This window comes from Convolutriloba macropyga, chromosome 3 (genome assembly GCF_964194025.1).
Source record: "Convolutriloba macropyga chromosome 3, txConMacr16.3, whole genome shotgun sequence".
Lineage (NCBI taxonomy): Eukaryota > Metazoa > Xenacoelomorpha > Acoela > Convolutidae > Convolutriloba > Convolutriloba macropyga.
The window spans coordinates 61613460-61637938 of NC_134470.1; the positions used below are offsets into that span (position 1 = coordinate 61613460).

Sequence of the window (24479 nt, forward strand, 5' to 3'; positions counted from 1 at the left end):
ATCGGGCTTTATGGGTTTTTCCCGTTTCTGTTTCTGATTTCGTTTTTTTTTAAATTGACTCCGTGTATTTTCAATTGATTTGCTGAGATAGTGCTGTCTGAAAACAGTCTTGGCAGAATGAGATAAGAGCAAAACTATCCTAGAGAATTCAAAAAGATTTCACGCAAAATGTTGAACAAGCTGTGTTCTAAGGCGTAGCGAAAAAATTTTGTTCAACGAAGTAAAACATAACAGGACAAGTCCTGACGTACAATTCAATGTATTCTCATTGACTAAACAAAAACTGGTCCTAGATTGGACTATGGGTGAATTGGGATAACCATTTTTAAAAACATCAGAACAAAAAGATAAAAAAGAAACAGAAAATCAATGTAAAATGCCGCATGTGAACAGAAAACCACTAGCGAGAAATTGGAATTTGGTTCAAACAAAAAACTAGGCCTAGAATGATCTATGAATGGATTGGGATGGAAAAAAACAGTTAAAATCAAATTGAACACCGTTTTCTCACTCTACATTTAAATTTAGAGCGAAAAAATTTCACACCGCAAAACCACTCGCTTTTTCGCTCCTTTCCCAATTTCGGCGTGACCAAAATCACTACTGGAATTTGACTTCAAAAATCATGAAAATGTTTGAACAGACCATAACAAAAAGACAACGCCCCAATACAATTCAAATTCGTTGAACTGTAAAAAAAAATTAGGAGCGCTATAATAGCCGGCTGAGAAGCTAAGGCGGCTATTAATAATTTGGAGTCTGAATAAAAAAAATCAGAGACATGTTCAGAGTGTAATTCAGAATAGTTCACTGTCGGATTCATAGTCTGATGCAGAGTCTGTATCAGAGTCTGAATCTGAAAAAAATTCTAAGTCTGATTCGAAGTCTGATCCAGAGTCTGAATCAGAGGACTTCAGAGCTAAAAGTGACATGAACAGAGTCTGAATTAGTACTGATATTTTTCTGAGAATCATTCTTATTCAGTACTGAGTTACTCTGAAAGTTAGGTACGGGAAAACACACTACAGACTTGGGATATCAGGATTCAGCGGAGACAAGCTATATCACTGACAGCCAGTCAACAACGAAGCGTTTCTTTCGGTTTCAAAACAAACGAAACAATAAAAGGAAAACTTTTACATCAAATAGGAAGCATTTTTACAGAAAATACAGATTAGAATATTAAAGATAATTTAGCAACTCTAAACATCAAACGCATTCAATCTTGTCTTTAGTTACATTTTTGTCAGTAAACCTAATCATAGTTGTTTTCATTTCGGGGCCGTTATTTGAAACATTTGCAGTAACATCATTGTGATTAACATGTTTTCTGCTCTCTGATTGGCTGGGCTTTTGATGATTATTGCAATTTGTCGTTAAAGACAAGGACTCAGGGTGGCTAGAGTTCCGGCGGTTCTCATTGGCCGGCGGCTTCCATATTGCCGAACTCAGCCTAAACATCTTGACGCTTTCAAACAGAAAAGAACACAAGGCTGAAGAGGTTGGGGGGGGGGGTCGCAAAGACTGATATGTTCTGATTTTCACCCTTCAAGATCTTTGCAAGATTATGCATAATCTTGTTAAGATTTTCTTATAAGATCTTTCAAGATCAGCATAGTCTTGGAAGATCTCGACAAGATTGACATCCGGTCTCAGTCAGGGAGAGGGAAAGTTGTCTTAAGCAGTTTTGATAATAGCCGCAAAAAATGATGCATCAGTATACTAACATATAGTTCTTATAAAAGCTCTTTGTTATTCGTAAAATAAAGACTGATTTTTTGTAAAGGTTAACATCATGTTTCAAGTTTTAATAACATTCTGAACACATTGCAAGATTTACGAGAACTTTGCATGGAAATAAAACCTTGCTACACTCCGATTTTTGTCAAGAGTATCAAGATCTTGCATGTCTTTTGAAGACGCGTCAAGTTTGATTTCACTGCGAATTTTAGCTTTCTTTTCCAAAATTTTAAAATTAACGAAAAGAGTTGATGTGACTTGACCTGGTTCCGACAGAGTGTAGTCTCTCTAGAGTGACGAATAGAGCACAGACAGATATGAGGACAGACCAGCTGGAGAATGCCTTCACTTCTCTTCTCTCCTCATAGAGACCACTTCCCCATGAGATGAAAGCCTGGGTTGAGTTCGCGTCACCTGGGCTACGGTCCGGCTGTAATCACAAAATTCATTTAGGTCATCCGGTCTAAATACAGTAAGCACCCTCGTTTTGTTTCGACACCTCGACAAAAAAGCTTGCTATATGGTGCAGAGACGCGCTAATTTGATTCACATAACACGCAACTTCGATCAAAAAGGCGCCAATCAAATTACAAGACCCATTTCGGCCAACAAATTTCGGCTATTTTGTTCCATAGAACAAGTTTTTCAGCTTGTGTGGTTGGAAAATCGTAAGCAATAGCTCATAGTGTAAAAATTCGGCGTCATGTCCTAAAGTTTTACTAAATGCAAAACCAAAATATAAAGAAGATTAATAGTGTGAATATTTTTGCATGAATTTTAATAACCCCCACTAAGTAGAAAGCGGAACTTAGATAGGGAATTCAGTTTGTGTTATATGCGCGACGTAAAAAAAAGAAGAAAAGTCATTAATAAAAGTTAGATTCAATATTTAAGTCGAAAAATTTCGTGCCTGACATCAATTATCATTCTAATTTTCCCTCAGTTTAACAAATTCAGATAGCTCCACTGATATTTTTTGGCTCTTCTTTTTCAAAATTTTTTTAATGTTTATAAATGATGTTAAAGACAAAAAATGCCGAACGGAGTTCATCGATCGATCAAAAAATCTGTCACAGGTATGATTAAAATAAACTCATTTTTGTGCAGTTTTCGTACTATTTTGCGGAATTTTGTGCAATTCCTGATCACGACTAAATTTTTCAATGAAATTTCTATAAGTGGTTCACATTTCCACGTCATGCCAGTTAGCCTTCAAATGTAGCAACATATAAACAAACACGGGTATTCCTTTTACGTTTAAGATAAGCTCTTTCGTGTGTATAATACTGTTGCCAATGTTATTGCAACCTTCAAGAATATGATGACTCGGAATAACCGCCAAAATTGCAACAACAACTTTGACTCTTTTGTCCAACAACTTGAAACTTAGACGTGCTCTGAAATAAAAATAATGTTTAAAACTAGAAAAATGTTTTAAAACATGTTTTGGCGACAATCCGCCGTGATAAAAAGGACATAAAAAACCTTCTGAATTTAATTTAATTTTTTTAAACAGGAGGGGGCATGAGCACACCCCAAGACTAAAAACCAAGACAACTACAGCATCATCCCTGTAGGGAAATTATCACGACAAGCAGTTCAAGACTATTTTGGATCTTTTGCACGCAAACTCCCCCTCCCCCAGAGGAGGAATTTTTCGACCGCATACGTCACAAAAGACGAGGAGAGTTTTTTTCAAGGCATTCAGACGTCACCCGACCAAGAAGGCCTTACATTTTTTTTGGTTCCAGACGTCACCAAGAGAAGTTTGCCTGAGGTTTCGGACGTCGCCTCTGAAGTCCCATTCCCTGTTAGACCTGTCAAAAAAAAATGCAGATTTTTCTCAAGAAAAAATCTCAAAAACAGATCCCCTGACCAATTTTTTGGGTTATTTAGGATACCAATTTGCAATCACAGATGGAGTTTAGTAAAAATATGGCATTAAAAGGCACACGTAACTGTACAAACGCAAAAAACGTTTTCTGAATTTCGACAAAAATCTTTGTAGACTTACAAATCTGAACCTCTAATTAAGCTTTTCCAGTTGAAACAAAAAAAGCATTCAATTGTTTTCACGAATTTGTCACAAGTAGTTTTCGAAAAGCAGAAAAACTAAAAAAAAAACGTTTTCTAAATTGATAAACTCGAAAAAACGTTTTCCAACTTTCGACACAAACAAAAAGTTTTTGACACACAAATCTGAATCTCTAATTAAGCTTGTCCAGTTCTGAAAAAAAACGCATTCAAATGTTTGCACAATTTTGTCACAACTAGTTTTAAAAAAGCAGAAAAACTTAAAAAAAACCGTTTTCTAAATTAATATGTTCAACAAACGTTTTCTGACCTTCGACAAAAAAAATTATGGACTTACAAGTTTGACCCTCTAACTGGGCTTGTCTAGTTGTGAAAAAAGTTGTTTATTTTGATTCTACTATTTGGTTACAACTACATTTTGAAAAGCAGAAAAATTCGAAAAAAAAACTTTTTTATATTGGTACCTCCGAAAACTGTTTCTGATTTTTTACTTTGCTGTAGGACTTCTCGACTTTCTATCAAATTAACCATTCAGTTCCCTCGTTGAACGCATAGTAAGAGCCAGTAAAAACTATTTCGCGAAATTAAATTTTTTTCTTGCATTAACAGCAAAAAATTCCAAGAAACTTTTCCACAATAAAAAAGCAAAAATGTATTTTCAAATTTGAAAAAAAAATGTTGACGGAATTACAAAAAATTTGCGAATTGTCTCAATAATTTGCCCAATTGAGAGAAACTCATAATATTGATTTGTGATAATAGCAGAAGAGGGACTCAAAAACAAGAAAAAATGCGAAATTTCCTACAAAAAGCAAAAAAAAGTAATTAAAGCAGTTTTTAATATTTTTCATTGAAAAGACAGCCCAGTTTAAAACTCTGACACTTCATCTTTAAAAAAACGTTTCCACGACGCAGATTAAACATCTGTTTTAAACAATAGTTATAGCAAAAACAAGAAAATTTCCAAAAGCAGTTATTGAACGAAAAACACAAAAAAACAAGAGGAAAAGGTCTGTTATTCGAATAAGCAAGAGAAAGACAAAACGTTCACAAGCGCCCTTGAATTGTTCGCTATCCAGAGCTGTTCTAAACGCTGTCAACAAAAACTCTTTTTCAATTAACTCCGCGTTCTCGGAAGAAGCCGAAAGAAGTCCCTTTTCCACTTTTGGACTCAGTAGTCACCAATTGAGAGAAGTGTGCTTCTTTTGGGTCTCAGTAGTCACCAAAGTGAAGATGAACAATTCACAGTTGTCAGACGTTGCCAAAGTGAAAAATAACCAACAGGAGAAATTTATTGGTAGCAGTCTCCAACTTAAAAAGAATTGAGAAGAAATTGACACTTTTGGCAAAAAATTCAAACTAGCGCCACTTTATAAACAACCAATCTTCTTTGCGTGTCTGTAGCTGACGTTGCCGAGTCGCACCGCAATTTCAATTCCCATTTTTGTTTCCACAGAAGTAACAATTTAGAGTTAATTTTCAATGTTTTTTTGTTTGTTCTTAAGACATAACACAAAAAGAGATCTACTTAAATTAATTGTTTCCGTACACTTATTGCGAGTAAAAATAAGTTATTGCTTCTAGAATAACGATTCAGAAATCATATCTGTAATAATAAAACAAAACTTCAAGGGTAATTTACAGCAATTGTTTGGTGCTCTTCAGAAAAAACAACGGTACAAACGCGCGAACGCTGAGCTTTTTCATTATAAAAAAAAAATTTGCTAGATTTGGCAAAAAGAAACACCTTTACAAGCCCTTTTTTTCTGAAAAGCAGCGTCGCTGTTTTTGAACCAAAAGTGCTAGGCTGATTAGCCTAAACAAAAAAGAGCTTTTTAATTTACCAAAAAAAATGTTGCTCCTTTAATTTTGAGCCGTTTTCACCTTACTTTGCACAAGACAGAACAAATACAAGTCTAATACAACCTATTCATCAAGATGACGAACGAAAACAATCCAGAGCGCCAAAATAACACTCTTTCTAATTCTAGGATCCAGAAGCCTCATTCCTAACAATCATGGTGGAAACAGAATCAATACTTAACTCCAGACCACTGACTAACGTTGCTGAGCAGCCCGACAACGAGGAACCCTTGACTCTAAACCACTTTCTCATTCAGTGTCCCTTCAAATGCTTGCCACCAAGACAGTTTGGAGACCAGCAACCTACCAGCCTAAAGTCTCGGAAAACTCGCAGAAGTTCATGAACCATGTATGGCGATGCTTGATGCTTGGTGAAAGAATACCTGCCCTCCCTTAGCACACGATCAAAACGGCCAGAGAGCAACGATCGGCCACTCAAAGTGAACAACATCGTTTGGGTGTTGAAAGACCAAACACCAAGAGGCATCTGGCCAATGGGAACAGTCATGGGAACAACACCTGGACGAGTTGGAGAAATGAGAGTCGTAAAGGTAAAGACGGATTACGGCACGTACGTTTGCCCCGTTTCCGGTCTCGCATGCGTTTTTTCTCCTTAGTTTTTTAATCGAATTTTTTCATTCCGGTTTTAGGCAACGTGAGTCAGCCCCATTTCCCCGCAATTTGACGTACTGATGATATTGACAAAATTACAGCTTAAATTTTCAGGGACATTTTCTTCGAAGATGACAAAAGATTTCAATCAACAGATGTCTCAGAAAGCCCTTGATGCCCCTTTGTGCCTTGCAGCATGTTGCCAATTTATTGCAACCTTCAAAAAAATGATGATTCAGAAAAACCGCCAACATTGCAACAACAACTTTGACTCTTTTGTCCAGCAACCTAAAACTTAGACGTGCTCTGATAGTAATAGAACTGACTAAAAACTGTTTTAAATCAAATACAAAGAGTCTCGGTTATGTGCGTTTGCATATGAGGTTCCGACCACTCCTATCCATCCATTTTGGCTTCATTTTCTACCAAATAAGGACGAGATAGAGAAGTTTCAAAAATTCAATGTTTTTCAAAAAATAATTGGTGTGTGAAAAAAAATTGGTTCTAACTAAAATAATTAATTTAAAAATATAAGGCCCATTATTTGGCCGATAAGAATTGCCATTATGAGAAAACCGAGACGCGACAAAGAAAAAAATAGAATAAGGACAAAAAACTTTTCATCAAAAAGTCAATGTCTAATTTTTTGAAAACATTTGCATGATAATAAGTCAAAATTGTGTCAATAAAAACCTAAACAATATAAATTAATTCCTCTCTACACCATTAAAAAAACATCGGAAAACAGTAAAAACAGTTTTTATTGAGATTTAGGTCAACAATGCAACTATGAAACTAATTGAAAACAAGTAGACAAAAAAATGGGGCAAAGATTTGAAAACGAAAGTACGTATATGCTTATTTGAGAAAAAAACAGTTTTTATTAATGAAAACCATCAGCTATGAACTGATTTTTTTGACTAATTTGAAGTTTATGGAATCTTAATCTGAAGACTTTCAGACCTGTCATTATCATGAAAATTTCGTTAGTCTAAAAAACAAACGACAAATTTAGACGCAAAGCACAAATTCCAATAAGTGTTGCAAGTGACCGGTGTCGAAGCCGTTAAAACAGTTTTCTAGTGTAAAAAAAATGAAAAGTAGAACTATTTCCACCTTACTTGACACATATAATGAGAGATAGATATGGCTTATGAATAATGAGAATAGGTAACAATTAGTAAAAAGGAACAAAATGGGAAAAGTTAAGAAAAACATTTGTTTTTTTTTCGAAAACAATTTTTGTTCGGCCATAAAAACAATAGCTTTCAAATGAATTTAAAAAATATATTCATTTTTTTTAAAAAAAAAGCAAAGCGAATGTCATTGTTCAGAATATGTCATATGTCTCGAAAGAGAACGACAAATCAACTGCCGAAAATCTAGCAAAGAAGCCGTTAAACCGTTAGAAAGAAAAGATATCGAACTAAAAACTTTCGATTTCTTCAATTGTGCCTTTCGTTTGCTTGGTCATTGTGATAGGCGACCTGTAACTATAGAGACTAGGAAACAGGTATACAAAAGAAAGAAGCAAAGTACGAAAAATGAGAAAAAAAACGTCAATTCTTTTTTAGTTTTAGATTTCAAAGTCATGAAAAACGTTAGCTATCAATTGAAAGCAAAAAAAAATTTCCATTCATCTATAGCAAGTTGCATAAACCTGCAATTAGCTAAAAGTTATAACACGACTTAAAAAAAAACGACAAATAAAGGCAAAAACTCAATTAAATGCTGATAGAAAACCTTGTCGAAGCAGTTAAAGCGATAATCTATTCAATGAAAAACAGATATGATCGATAGTACCTTTCTTGTAAGAGCCGATAACGTAATATCTGATATGTCAATCTTGTGACAACACAAGAAAAAGAACCTCTAAAGATCAAAAAATGTCCAAGCTACAAAATTTTTGAGAAAAGCAAAGCAGAGGAACACTTACTTTAACAGCAAAAGCGCCCTAAATACTATATTTTATTCCATTAGAAAAAAAAGTAACCTATTCCCGCTGACCGTTTGCTACGCGAGGACCAAAAAAGAAAAAATTCGCAAAGCTCAAAAATCCATTGTTTATTTTCAACATACTTATTTTTAAAAGTCGACACGACCATAGGCTTTCGACTAATACACTAGCCTTGTTTCCATGAAACTAGTTAGAAGGTCACTTGTACTTTTCATTAAAAAGTGCCAATTGTACCTGTCTTTATTTGATATGTTCTTTTCTGTAATTAACCTAAAAAAGACAAAAAATTCGACAATATTTTTAAGAAATCGTCGACTGATTACAGCTGAAATTTTTTGGACTTTGAAAAACATTTATAAGACCTAATTTTGGCCTTGGTTTTGCTGTTTGTCTATTAGGAATTGTTCCGATTAATATGGATATGGTTAATTTCATAAATAATTTCAAATTTTCAAAAATAAATGATGCCTTTTTCATCATTATCGAGTAAAATTTACAAAAGAAAACGTCAACTTATTACTTCAAGAAAAGATTCACCAGCAAAATTAGATTTTTCGGATTTATCGATTTTTGTGTCAACAGTTTATAGGTGTGATAATTTGGCAAGTTAAAACAAAATGTACTAAAAAAGCATATTTCGTGCAATTTTTGATGAAAGAAGGCTGATTTTTGAAAATTTTAACAAAATTTTAGCCAACAAATGGGATGAAACATTTCAGGAACACTTCTTATTCTCTGAGGTGAAACCAACAATACCGTTACCAACATGAATATGTCAATCGGCAAAAACTGACCGACCAAAAAAAGGACCGTTTGATTATATACTTCCTCCCCCACTAAAATAAGTCGGAACAATTAGCAACATAGAACCAATACCGCTATCTAGTTGTCTGATAAAATCAGTCAACCCGTAAAGCAAATTCAATCTTTGTTTTAATCATAACTTTATTCTCAATTAAAATTTTATGAATATCTGTATCCGTATTTTTCGAAAAATAATCCATCTAGAATGTTGAGATAAAGAACCAACAATAGATGAAAATAAATTTATCATCATTTCTTCGTCTAACTATTTTTGATAACAAATGAAGAATCTCAAGCATTTTTAATAGCAAACACATTAAAAATAGGCAATAATTAGGGAATAGGCTTAGAAATTGGAAATATCGAGCTGTTAACCACATGAAAAACCTGATTTTATAAAAAAAAATCTGTCTGATATTACAACGCCAGAAATTTCCTAGAATGAAACTTGATGATGATAAACCAAGTAACCAAATGAACAAAGCAGATACAATGGAGCACCTCTGAACAAATTAATTCGAAGAAAAAAACAAATAATGTCTACCGGATGCTTCTTCCTGTGCAGTTTTTTCTCTGTTCTCCTTGGCGGAACTGTTTATCATGGAGAAACGAATTTGAGACTAATAAAACTATAGTGAAAAATAACAGCTTTATAGTTGCTGTAACTTAACCAAAATGAATTGAAAATATAGCCAGAACTGAAGTGTTCTCAAGTCGAAAAGAAATAATTCGTAAATATATTTTTTTAATAAATGCAATATTTTCTAAAAATTTCTACTAAAAATGCATTATTTACACAAATCTAAAATATTTTGAAAGTCTTTTTATCAGAGTTGCGGTTTATAGCGATGAATTCGGTAATTGCTATAAACCTTTTTCATCACTTCTCTTTTTCATCACTTGGTACTTTAGATATATTTTGTAATAAGACCTCGTAAAAAAAGACGATTTTGGACCTGTTTGACGGATTAAGTTAACCATTAGCCAAAACTGATTTTTGTAAGTGTCGTTTGTTGTTTTGTTGTTTGAGTTTTTACACGAAAGAAAAAAAATACGCTAAAAGGACACCATTGTGATTACGTAAAGACATTGGACGTTTCATACGTTGTCTACAATCATCACAAGCACTCAAGCAAATCAACGTGAAAGTGATTTGCTCCTCTCAAATTGTTCAAGAATGTAAACTATAGCAAATGTCGAAAAAGTCTCTGCAAAATCATTTTTGAGGTTCCAAAGTATTAGGATAATGGTTGAAATTTTATTCAATTTTTCTTTCAAATTGTCGATTTCAACAAATTTTGTGCTTTAGAGAGATGTTTGAGAATTGATTTATTGTCATTTAATCAGTATCAGTGTCTGTGAAACTACTGCAAATTTTTGTTTATGAAAAATGAATATTTTTTTGTTTTTGCGGAAACATTTTTTTTGGTGGTCGGGATTTTTGTAAACAGTGCAATCATCATATGCTTCATAGTTGCGTGAAAACTATTTTGCTTACAACAATAACGGTCAAGAACCACCAACAATATATTCGAAATCGACGCAAATGTTTTGAAAAATCAGGTTATCTGGTGAGTTCAAGGAGAGTTAAAGCAGGTGTGGATTTAAAGTTTTTCATGGTTTTTTTTCCAAAAACCGAAATATGTGCATAAAGTTGTAATTCTTCTTCATGAAATAATTCATAGATTAAAAACATGTTGTAATTTAGTGAAAGTTTGTGGAAATATTTTTTAAAAATCAGGACAAGCATATAAGTATTTTACAAATTAATGTAAAATTTTGGAAGCTTTTTTAAAACTTTTTGGAAAAACTTACATTTTTCTTAGAATTTTCCCCACATTTTTCATCATTTTCTGACTAGTGTAGTTTCTGCACACAGCTTAAAAAACTGTTTCTTTCAACAGCTATCTTATCCCTCATACTGACGTTTGGCCAACTCCTTTCAATATACTGTCAAGATTTTGGCTTCGTCAGATGCTAGCTGAGGTTTAGCCAGATGTCTTAAGCTCGACCGAGAGAATGGAAGGAGTAGGAATTGTGGAGGAGGTTTTGGATCTGTGGGGGCTGCTGAGGGAAGTTAGAAGATTTACAGGTGGAATGAGCTTGAAGAGAGGGTGCATTAAAGGGCTTGAAGTGAGAGGACTCGAAGTGAGGGGTAAAAGAATTGCCCCTCAGACCATGAGATTATGTCTTCTCGGCAGCTTTCGTGATTTTGACAATAGACTTTAACAGAACTATTTCATGACCAGAGAGATCTAACTTCATGACCAACAGCACTTACTTCATTTGACGGTGATTGATCAGATCTCCGAATAGCATGAAGTGTATCCACCATTTATTGAAGTAATAGCTTTTCATTTCACTAGAAACACGTAAGACTTTCAAAAATAAATCTATTCTAATTACTGCGCTATATATTTATTACTTTTGTTTTGACGAAAGGAGAAGGGCTGATAAACGTTATCTAATAAACAGTGAAATTCAGTTGAAAATAATCTTTTTTATGCAGAGCAAACAACTGTTTTCGAGACTTGAGGAACTGGCTCGTCCACATTAAGACAAATGTGGACGAGCCAGTTTCACCGTCAGTGAAAGTTCTAGTGAAAAAAAAACTTGATGAGCTGTTAAATTTCTCTGTTTCTGCTTTTTTCTGTTGATTGTCTTTTAAGATAACACGAAGCTGAACAAGCCCGGTCATTTAGTTTTCTTTTTCAACAGGACACTTGTTTTAAAAACATTTTCTTAAAAATTCTAAGAAAAATTTTGGGCTGAAGCGTTGCAGTTCTGGAAAACGTTGCATGGTTAACCAAAGTTGTTTCGAAGAAATAAATACAAATCCATAAAAATGCTAATCAAAACACATAATCATTGTCAAACTGTATTTAACTCTTCGCATGTAAAATTGGCTTAATCAAAAATGGACATTTTGAGTGTTTTTTTTTCAAATTTTTGCACATCAGAGCATGGAAATGTTGAACAGAACTAATATTATTTAGTAGAATAGGACATCCATTTCTCCTTCCTGCTCATAAATAATAAAACCCATATACCATTTTTTTGTGCAAAAGAAGGCGGTCCCTAATATTTACCATCAGAAAATAGTGAGATTAGTTTGTGAATAAAGCATGGCAATTGTTGATCGAAACATTGAAGACAAGTTTCATAGTTATCATTTACGATAACGTAATCTTGAAATCAAACACTCATGTAGCACTAAATAAACAAAAATTTTCCAACCAAGCTGCTTTCCCTTATAAAAATATTAATTTTAATGAGCATCGCATAAAGTTTAATAGAATTTTAGTGTTCATTCACCTGCAAACAATTACCTATTTTATAAGACAGCCCATTTTTGCACCTGTTTTAGGGTTGATTCAGAACCTAATTTCAGGCCAATTAATCAAAGTTTCAACACAGAAGTAACCGGTAATATCTCTTCTTAAATCATCTGCTTGAAGATTCGCGCAAAAACAATGAGTGTTTTATATATTTTGATTAGAAGTGACCTCATCCCCCCCCCTAGATGTTGGTGTGCGTGGGCACAGACAAATATATTAGAGAGCAACCCATCCACTAATACGGTAATACGGGGGGGGGGGGGGGGGAGGGTTAATGGGAAAGACTCGCTAAGTTGACTTACGTATACATATAGATGGTTTGTTGTGTATCCCATGTAATCGATGTTTTTGAGGAGACGCAGACTGATTTCGACATATGTGTGAGGGTTCACATAGATCATTCTGGCATATTTCACTGCTTCCAGCAACTCTGTATCTCTAGAAAGTACCGGGCACCGGGCAATACAACACAACTTGAATTTACCCCCCCCCCCAACCATTAACACGCATCACCCCAAAACTAATTATTGAACGAACCTTTTAAATTGACAAACTATACATACTACGGATGCCATAATAGTTTTTGGCACCATTGAGATAAAAACTGGCGCTGTGATTGTGATTATTGTTCTTGTGCTTACGGGTGAATATATGTATTCTGGGTGCGTGGCTGATAAACAGAGAGATTTACATAGGCCTGCACCAGAGTTCGATAGTTTTATGGTGGGGCTATGCATGTATGTAACATTTGCTTTTAACAACATTCTAGCTTCTGAATGGTATTTCCATCATTTGGAAGTTAAGATGATTTGTATGTTGGGTTGTTGAGAAGTGATGCTTACGTCATTTTCTTCACTTTCTCATAGTCTGGCAGTATGTACAGCAGTGTGCCCAGGGGAGTGTTCATGAGTCCATGTGGAACCCACCCGTGAGACACTGTGATGTGAAGCCATGATTGGCGTCTCCACTCACGGGGACCTCAAACGAAAACAGATCTCATAACAAGTTACATAATATTTTATCCCAAATCCAAGTTACCCTATCGGTGATCAGGGTCCTAAATCAGTGCACCCAGCGTTGAGTAGTAGTTTCTCATTGTAAACCAAGAAATCAATCTTGGTTATTTCAGTTTGAACCCAGCTCAAGGTCCTGTTCAAAAATGCCAATGATCAGACACTCCCAGAAAGAACCGTCGCTATGAAACCAAAAATAAGACTTATGGCCAGATTCTGGCTCGTTCGAATTTGTTGGTACACTTATGACTGCATTCAAATGTTTGTATGACCAGACTCCGGCTTGCTCAGCCTTTTTATGATCAAATTTAAGCTCGTTCGAAATGCGCCATGATTACAGTTTATACAGACAGTATGAGTAAAATGTCTTCGTTTGTGTATTAATTCAGAACGCATCATTGGTCTTTCCGAACGAAGGCCTCGAGCTGGAACCCAGCACTGAATCACAGTAAATCAGTGTAATCGAGCACTGATTCATGGCCAAACACTGGACTCCATCACTGAACCATGGTGAAGCTGTGTATAACGTAAACTAGCACCGAATGAAAGAATTTTCCTTCCATAGTCCTCTATGTCTCTCGCTAGTTGTGTCAGCTTTTACTTAACGAAATGTCATTGCACATACTATGGCTTAGCTGAATACATTAATAAGTCAGTGTAAATTATGTTAGTATTACATAGAAAAATGAAACAACAGAAAGTTGAGTCTAGTGAAAAGTAATTTACCCACAACGTACCGATTCCTCTTGTCCCTACTCTTTGCTTAAAAATTCAAATTACAAAGGCCAAAAAGGAAAACAAGGTCAAGATGACGGGCACAACTTTCAGAGATTTTGAAAAAAGATAGCAGTATAAGTCTTGAATTGGAACTCAACGAATTTAACAAACTAACAACTGACTCTCATTGGAATAACAATCTTTGATAATCTAAAGAACAGAGCATGTAAGAATACAAGAAGAAAATAAACAAAAAATTTAAAAAGGACCCCTTTTTCCATATTCTAGAAAAATTATGTTGTCAAAATCATGAAAACCAAAACAAGATAAAACTTATATGTTCACATTACTAATATCCAAATAGAAAAAAATCAGAACCTTTGTAGATAAAAATAACAGAGAAAGCAATAAACAAAAACTCAAAAAATTGGCGAAAAGCTCACATTGAATCTTCGAAGACAAGTGACATCAAAAACATTAAAACATGTATTCAAAACTTGAAAGCCTTAGAAATTAAACTTATCAAACAAAAGAAATCATTTTAAGGGATACCAACTAAGGAGCCACTAACAAAAAGTACCAACAAAAGCTGGCAGCAATCTAGAAAAAAAAACAAAATTTGAAAAGTTAATCGTTTCAAAGTAAAACAAAATTATATCAAAACTAGAACCGTTTAACCGATTCAACCTAGTCCATTTAGAAAAACTATGAGCACTGTTAATACATATATTAGCAGAACAGAATCCAAATAGATTAACAGCACTGTTAAAACTACAAAAACTGCTTCTAGTGTAAAATGTAGAAATCAAGACAAAAACTCCTAGCAAAAAACTCAAAGCAAAATGTAGCTTCAAAAAACGAAACTCAAATTCCGCTTCCTAAGTAGCAAGAAAGTAACACAAACAACCGACATCAAAATAATATTTAGAACAGTTAGTGTCAAATCTAATTTTTTAAAAAACGCCACATACGAATAGAACATGAAAATGAATTGAACTAAATCCGACAATTAATTCAAATTCTGCTTCCTCACTCCCCTACTTAAGCCAACTGAACAATTTTCCGTAATGTTAGAAAAATTCGCCTTTGCCTTATTTTACTACTTTTAACCCCAATTCATCATAGGCCGCGAAATATTAGCGAGACTACATTTTATCACATTTTTTTTGAAAATCAAATTTTTCTGGATTGTATTGTTTTGATGTTCTTTTCCAAACATCTATTCACATTTATTCGGCACAGTAAATTGAGAGAGAAAATTTTAGTCAAGCTGAACTAGCAAAAGAAAAGCAAAAATCGAAAGAAAAGCAAAAGAGTCTCATTGAGGCGTAACCATTTTGCAAACTACCTTTAAAATGAATTCAGCAAATTTCCTGTTATGAGGGCAATTTTTTCACGTGCTTTAATTTGATTTCTGTTTTCAGTATTGCTCTTTTTGAGTGGGTTTTAATATCTTTCAATCCTGTTCTAAATGCAATTATTTATAATTGCTTCATCTCATTAACGGGCAGCTAATGTTTTCTTATCACTTTGACACTTTTTGTGTCCATAAAAGATTAGTGAAAATTTAAGTTTTGCTACTTTTTTATTATTTCTTTTGTCTTTTCCCTTGATGACATGTCTGGCTGGTTGTCAATGAGGCGTAAATGAACTTCGAACTTGTTAGTATGAATTTTTGGGTTTTGCGAGTGTTTGCTGTCTTATCGTTAATCTCATTGGATACAAGTAACACAAGCTGCTAATAGGAATTCGTTTAACCAAATTAGTTGTTTGACCTCAACGCCAACGCTTTCTATGACTCTGATATTAATCGTCTTCAAGAAATACCATCCAGTTTTGCGAATTTTTAATTTTCATTTTGTCGTCTTATCTCACTCTCATTATTGACCGGTCTCATCAGAACGCTTTATTTAATCGGATTATTCATTTCACCTTATAGCTACTGCTTTCGATGAATCCTTCTATGAGTTTTGTTGGTAATTGCTGTACTCATTGCTGTTATTACACCTAATCCCAATAGCGAAAGGCCTCATCGTTTGCTAATGAGAATTTAGTTAATCGAATTAATTTTTTCAAACAATAGTTATTGCTTTTTACACTATTTGTTTTCAAAAAGCATTGGCAATTTATTGAATCAAAATTTGGCTGTTTTTTTGTTGTCTCATCAGATAATCTCATTAATGAAATATTTCATTGGTTGGTAAGAAAAAATAAGTGAATATAGTAGTTAGACGCTTGGTTTCATAGAAGTTGTTTTTGACACTCTTTTTCGTGGAAAAAAATGATTTTTTAGGTCTTGCATTTTTTTCGTTGTTTTTTTTCGGTCTTATCGCTTGGCCTCAAAAATAAGATCCCATTGGCCTTCTAGTGCCCTGTAAATTTGGTTGAATTCCGGCTACACTTTCTAGCAAACATTTTTATCGACTGAGATACAATATGTTGTCGAAATGTTTTGGCAAATTAATTAATCATCATACCTTCCTTTTGTATTACTATTGTTGCTTTTAGAAATTAGAACTGCTAAAAAGTATTTCATGACTTCTGAAATGTTGTGAATTACTGTGTTTCTGGATTATTTCATTAAAGATTATTACAAACTGCTTTAATTTTTGCCTCTTAATGCTTCTTCTGTAATCGATTCAAACAGGGTTGTTGTATTATGTTTTGATTCTAAGGATGCGAAGGGTTTATATTTTTATAAGGAATTGAAATTTTTGTCAGTTTTTTCCAGTTGATATGAATGTAATCTATCTATATGGATCAACTTTATGCTTCACTGAACGTGATCAATTCGTTTGAGATGGTTTGGGATTTCGCTATTGCGAAAAAAAGATATCTGAAAGGTTTCTTTTACTGCAAAACATTTTCAATTTACAACAAAAGAGCAATGTCCCCAATACAAAATACACCATATAATGAATTATCCACAAAACTATGTAGAGCTCCCACCAAATTACTTTTGAAAAAAAGTCAAAGTCAATGATGTTGTTTTCAATCAAATTATCCACAAAATTTCCTGTGATTCCTTTGATTTCAACCTATCTTTTTTAAATTATTGTTCATTTCATGGGAAAAAGAACATTTACCCGAGAATAAATCCTCGGAAATATTCGCACAAATGTATTAAGATCAAGAAGTCAAGAAAGTAAGCGAGCGCGAGTCCGACATGCTTGAATTTTGGTATAAAGGTCGGTCGATTTCGAATTTTAGAGTGTGCGCAATGTAGTGACAAGTGTAAACGACTCTAATCCTTTGATCTGGTCGCTTATTTAGGCACATTTGATGTCGGCGGCTCCCACTCTTTATGAAATTATTTTCAGAAAAGTACTTTGAAATTATTAAGTCGAATGAAGTTATTTAATAAGCAAAACGTATCATTTATTAAAATGAATAGTTAGTAACCAAAACGTACCCACTGAGATTACACGGGAATGGTACAAATTCGTGCGAAGCGAAGTGACGCGATTCGGATGATTAGTCGCCAATTTTTGCATTTCAATTGTCGCTAGATTACGCATAAAAGGACGTAACAAAATGAGCGACGACGGAACGGCATTCTGGTCGGCGATATTTGTATTGTCATTGATCTCGGCACATTTTGTTGAAATGCGAACAGCAACGAAATGTTCTGCTGAAATTAACAAAAGTATTTAGAGTTTTAATATTCTGATTCGCCCAAAATATTTTTCTCTTGCGAATCATGAATGGAACTTTCCACCGCCTTTTACTTAGTTTGATTAGGAAATCTTTCGATTTTATACGTTTTGCACTAGCACCCCGGGTAACCCACATACAATGCATATACGGATACTCTCAATACATAAATACATTTCCACCCACATTTAATACTCAACGTAAAACAATGCTCAAGCTTACCGGGAGCTAAAAATAACAAACGAAGCTTGATTGATTAATTCCAGTTGAACTGAAATTAAACCACCGGCTAGAAAAAGCCCTTGTTGATCTGCTTTTTTAAAACCGCTCGTTTTCAAAATTTTTTTGGAAAAATTAGGGGTGAGAGGAGGAACTGTAGGAACTAGAGAAACTTTCTGAAAAGTTTTTCTGTAAATGTTCTCACAATAAACCCTTATTGTGCTCAAAAAATATTTGAGGTCTGTTTTGGACAACCATTTGTCATAAAATCAGAAAGATATCAAAATTACAAAGGTTGCCAGTTTTACTAAGATTTAGGAAATATTTGGAACAAGTACAAGAGCAAGAAGAAACTATTATTAAATAAAAAATAAATAGCACAAAAAATTTCTCAATCTATGAAAACTATGAAAAAAAAATGTGAAATAATGACTTCATTTATCTTCAAAATTTTGCGGCACTTTTCTTGTTTACGATCTTTTTTGTATTCAAAATGACGTCTCTGTCGCAAATCATTTTTAACGGAAGCATTCTATTCTTTTTAACTTTGTTTTAAAAAAGAATGTTTTAAAAAGAATTTTTAGGTCACAAAAAGAGAATGCTGTTCGTTTGAATCTTGAAGAGCCATGCAAAACCAAGACAATGGCACGTTTTTGACGATGAACAGAAAAGAAAAATTGTTATGCGACCTTTAATCAAATTATAGAAAAATGAGTTTGAAGTTAAATTGACTTTTTACCAACATAGTGATAATTTTGACTTTTTTTGACACACACTTTTAAATGGTTTTTCCTGCCGTTTTTATTATAGAGCCCATCACTATTTCGAACATTACGAGCATTCTACTGGCACCAAATTTTCAAGTAAATTTATTACTATTTTAACCTGATTTCAGTTTTCCTATGTTAATACCTTGTGCGTGTGAAATTTTGAATTCACCTTGTACATTCAAAATTTGTGGACGGAAAGGCGGTTGCTTATATGGAAAATATTGTCAGTGTTTTTCACTTTTAAAGTGGACATTGAAAAGTGATAGCTGCTTTCCACCGCGAAATATGTTTGATAAGCGCGTTCCGCAAAGAATCAAGCCGCAGATTAATTGCACCATTATCCCTCATTTTAGTAAACTTTAAACATTAAATCGTAAAATTGAGCGACAAAAAGACTAAAAAAAATTGAAATTTTGTGAAATACCCTTACAGCCAATAGTTAGTACTTTTCACATTTATTTAATACTATTTTTCTTTTTAAGGCTTTTAATTGCTTTGTAGAAGCCACTTTTACAAAAATTAAGCGCTTTCCGCATTTAACGGAAGTCAGCTCCCGAAAGCGCCAGCCTCATTCTTTGTAAGTAGTTTTTATTCGGTACCGGTACGTGCTCGTAATGAATTTTCTTTCTCTTAATAAAAGAAGTCCTCTATAAAAAATTGTATCAAAAAAACATGTGAAAACGCATCTTGGGCTGCTTCCTTGTCTATAGTATACTATGGTTGTGATTTTCTTTGGAATTTTTTTAAAGTGGCGAATGGAAAGTACTTTCATTGAACGAGCAACTAGTTTTTTGCACTTAGAAGAAAGTCATGAAGTGAAGTCACCCTTTAGAAACAGCTTTACTGACATAATTTTACTGACCTCAAGGAACATTTTTTACCCAATTCAGGCGCGTGTTAATTTTAGACATTTGGATAAGATCGAGACAAATTGGCGCAAGATTATATCCATCGTTTATTATTTATAAGAAATGTATCTGATATCTTATGTACGATTCCCCGGGTAATCAGCAGATCAAATTCCTCTTATGGAGCTAATTGGTTCGGGGTTTTCAAGAAGCAATCAAATTTTAACATGCAAGCTATCCCGAAGGAAAAGACTATTAGTTCAAAAAATAATTCAGATCTAACAAAAAAAAAGCCAATTGTATTTTCATTTCATCCATCTTCATGAAGCAAAATGTCATTTTGAGACTGATTAACTGTCAATCAATAAGATATTGAGAAAATTGACCATGGAATTCAAGAGGTTCTTCTAAATGGCTATTTTTGTGCTAGCAGTCGTTTTTATTAATACCTAATGTGAAAACTGACCAAGAGAAATCCGTGCAAATTGCTATGAGGTGTCACTGATATAAAAAAAATTCAGAATATTGAATTTCAGGTTGAACATGAAATCATCAAAACCTTGACAAAAAATTTTAGAACAATTCCACGATTTCGTCTATCAAGATTTTGAGTTAAAATAAATATAAACAGGGGATGAACAGACTGAATAAATTGCACAATTTTTTGGATCGAATTGCTGTAATTTACCCTTTCTTTCTCAATTCTTGAAAGGAGGAACCCCAGTTGAGAGGTCGACTTTATGAAAAAACATATAAAGTCGACCGGGGGGGGGGGATATTTCCCTTCCTTAAATACACGGTCGACCTTCTAGTAAGGGTCGACCCAAACTCTTTTCATAAGTCGAGCAACGGTCTTTCCGTACCAATATCGGACGACCACGGTCTTTTCATATACCGACCAACGGTCTTTTCATATACCGACCAACGGTCTTTTCATATACCGACCAACGGTCTTTTCATATACCGACCAACGGTCTTTTCATATACCGACCAACGGTCTTTTCATATACCGACCAACGGTCTTTTCATATACCGACCAACGGTCTTTTCATATACCGACCAACGGTCTTTTCATATACCGACCAACGGTCTTTTCATATACCGACCAACGGTCTTTTCATATACCGACCAACGGTCTTTTCATATACCGACCAACGGTCTTTTCATATACCGACCAACGGTCTTTTCATATACCGACCAACGGTCTTTTCATATACCGACCAACGGTCTTTTCATATACCGACCAACGGTCTTTTCATATACCGACCAACGGTCTTTTCATATACCGACCAACGGTCTTTTCATATACCGACCAACGGTCTTTTCATATACCGACCAACGGTCTTTTCATATACCGACCAACGGTCTTTTCATATACCGACCAACGGTCTTTTCATATACCGACCAACGGTCTTTTCATATACCGACCAAAGGTCTTTTCATAACCCATATCGGTCGACCTGCGGTCTTTTCATATCCAATATCAGTCGACCCATGACGTTGTCTAGTGGTACGTCCGTGGCCCATCAAAAACTATTGTATATAGTATGTAAGACAGTCAGGTTGTCATCTACACTTCTTCCATTTGACACGACATTGTTGACGCTGTTAGTGCCCAACAGGGATCATGTCTTTAGTCATTATATACCGAACGGCAAAATTAAGTTAGCAGACCCCATTTTCGCGATTCAATTTTTGAGGCAAAAATTCAATTTTTGAGGCAAAATTAATTCAAATTAAAACCAGAATTTGGAAACAACTTTTACACCATTGATCCCCTACACTAGTCATCTCACCTACCTCTGAAATTCAGATAAAACACGTGCATTAGGTAAAACGGAAAATATAGATGCCAGGTTGTTCTTAATACAGATCTCATTACTTCGACTGGGAAGCTTTTTAAACTGCCTAGAAAAAAACTTGCTGCCATACGACAAGAAAAAAAAATCACACACAAGCGTAGTCTTTTGAACCCATATCTCAAAATAAACGTAGAAACAAAACCATAGAATAAAATAGGGAACCGTATTGTAGCTTCAACACTCGACAAGCGGTTCCATAAATAAACAGAACCATTCATTTACTGTTGAATTGTCCTGACTTTAAATTTGTTCTTTTACTATTTCAAATTGGTATATATTGTTTTTCAAACCCCAATAATGGTCTGTACAAAATGATTGGCAAAATCACTTTGGCAAAAGCAAATGTAATTGAAACAACTTTTCAATTAGAAAAAACAGTGATGACATAACGATTACGATGGACCTGGTACTCAGGTTACAATAAAGATTTTAGTAACTTTCACGCAAAGACTCAAACTTCGGAAAAAAAGTTATTAATTTCCACGGACCGAAAAAAAGAAGGCCAACCCAAAACAGTTAAAAAAACAATTAAATAGCGCCCCAGGGGTTCAAGTGATCAGAGACTTCTGCTTTTTGAGTGACTTTCTAGTTTGTTTGAGCAAGTTTGAGGAATCAGTTCTCAGCCTGTACGACACAAAAAGTGAGTTTTGTTTGCCAGATTATTTTCCTCGTTAATTGTACTTTTTTCAGAACTTTGAAATACCATATCGCCGCATGAAATTTTAGGATTCATTCGTCAGAGGTGACGGATAGTTCCATAAATGAACGGAATTTTATTGCGTTGAATTTTCACGAGCTTAGGTTTTTGTATTCAACTCTTTAAACTTTGCTTTGTATATTTTCTATTTAAAGCTCGAGGCGTTCTAAATGATTTGGAAATCTTTTTTGGCAAAGGCAACAAAACTCCAGCAAACTTTTTTTCCAGCAATTATTTTTTTTCTCAACCAGTAACGGTAAACATTTTGATTGAAAACTTTGCAAAACTCCAATCAACCCGAGTTTGTTTCATTGTTGAACATTTATTGGGAAAACAATCTTTTCATTTCAAACACAGTATAATTGAATTAAAAAGTCCAAAACACGATACAGAAACAATTTCAGTGCCAAGCTGCCAACTTGTAAAATTACTGCTACTGCTCTCAGTTAGCGTTTTTCTATAGAACTATTTTTCAAGATTTCCGGGCTAACTTTGCTGCTTTCATGAACTTTTTTCACGACTAATTGTGGCGTTTTCGGTATCGTTTATTACTATTTTACCATCTATTTTTGACCGAATCCCTGTGTTTTTGGAACTGTTTATGGCCCTCTTTCGAATTTTTTTCAATGTAACCTAAATTTGCTATTCTCTCGATCTATTTTTGAAGGCTTCCCTATTTAAATCTTGACGTTTTAAAGTGTTTTATTGAGATGCAAATCCAGTATCAAGCTAAATGTACTTTAAAAATACGATTTCCTATCTCAAATATTTTAAACCTGCAGTAAAAAAAATGCGTACGGGCAAGCGAACAACTTTCCCAAGTTTCCAATGGATGTGCGCTCTACTCTCCGGGCTCCGACCTCAGCTTATCAAAACGGTCAGAAACTCTCAAACTTGTCGAGGAGAAATATAATTGCCAGAAGTTGTTCACAAGTCTACTTAAAAGTTATTGCAAGCTTTGCGGTTTTTTCTCGTGTTGATAAGAACAATGTAAACATTTCTCAATTCATTATTCAATATTTGATCTATCAAATATTCAGTGTGCCAAGATTGCGTGGAGCTGAAGTCAATGAGTTTTTTTCTTAAGCAGCGCAGAAGGTTTAGTACTCTTTTCATACCACTTTTCGATTGGGCATGGTTTTTTTCATGAATTGAGGTATAAACCTGGCACGCGGACAGACTTCAATGCAATCGCGCAAACGAGACGTCAAGAATGATATATAATTTCAAAAGTGGAATCTGTTTATAGATAATAACCTGCACAAAGATACCAGACTGTGTTCTCCAACATTTTGGGTGTCTTTTCCATGTTGTTTTCCCTGACTACTATCCTGGTCAAGTTGACCCTGTCTCTGATCTGACACTTGTGGATGTAGTTGCCTGATCCGTCTGTTGCTATAAAACGAAAGACACAAATCGGTATCAGATTATGAAGATTCAAATTTCACATATTAAATAAAGTTAAGGTAAATATAACTTAACGGAGTTAAGGTAAACCGTTAATAAGGTAAAGTTAAGGTGAAGTTTATAACTTTAGCTTTCTTTTGTAACGTTCTGCAGTAAAATTACCAAAAAGTGTTAGGCCTGCTTAACAAAAACAAAAACGCCTGCAATACTCTTCGAGTCGTAGAAACAGACGAACTTTACCTAACTTTTACCCTAACTTACCCTAACTTTAAGGTAAATTTCTGGCTTGGTTAAGGCGAAGTTAAATGAATTTTTGAGGTAATGTTAAGGTAATTAATTAAGGTAATTTTAAGGCAAGTTAGGCAAAATTTCAGGTATTTTTAAGGTAGTGAGGCCTTAACTTCTCAGGTAAAGTTCAAGTAATGTTAGGGTTAGTTAAGGTGAATTAAGGAAGGACAAATCTGCCTTAACAGTCAGGATGTTTCTTAGAGTAAAATTATCTTAACTTTTTTAGCATGTATCTGATGAACGTGTGAGTGAGAGCGCTCACGTTATCATCCCTGAACGGTTTTTTAAATACGAATCCTATAAAGATGCTAAATTGAATTTAAAGAAACGTCTGCAAAACTCAATAAACCTATGTCGTCAAAAATCATCCTAACCGAGAAGTAAGGATTTGCGTTTGCACTGTTTTAGAGGGAAGAAAAAGACTACAAATCATCTCTTTGGTCAGCTTTTAGTAACTTGTGAGCAAAAACAAAATTATTAAGTTTTTTTCCAAATTTTGGGGGCAAAAAATATACGTATCGAAAATTCGGAAACAGTGACAAAAGATGTTTGTCAAATCAGAAAAAAAACCTGAATTGAAATCTTGGTGGATATCAGTCCGAGTTGAGTCGCACAGTGGGTGGCCAGAACCACTTGGGTCTCGCACTGGAGGTGCC

At 34.4% G+C, this 24479-nt stretch overlaps 1 protein-coding gene across 8 annotated transcripts in view; it reads right to left on the reverse strand.

Moving 5' to 3' along the window:
- Nucleotides 1-1114: 1114 nt before the first annotated feature.
- The window catches only part of LOC142337186 (uncharacterized), a 57339-nt gene continuing 33974 nt past the window's right edge, over nt 1115-24479 (reverse strand). For all 8 annotated transcript variants that reach the window (XM_075386315.1, XM_075386313.1, XM_075386312.1 and 5 more), the window contains exons 5-9: nt 23386-23523; nt 13191-13326; nt 12651-12786; nt 2004-2170; nt 1115-1453 (exon numbers count right to left, since the gene is read on the reverse strand). In XM_075386315.1, coding sequence (XP_075242430.1) covers nt 1210-1453; nt 2004-2170; nt 12651-12786; nt 13191-13326; nt 23386-23523 — 821 coding nt within the window. In that variant the 3' untranslated portion in view covers nt 1115-1209. The remainder of the gene's footprint in view (nt 1454-2003; nt 2171-12650; nt 12787-13190; nt 13327-23385; nt 23524-24479) is intronic.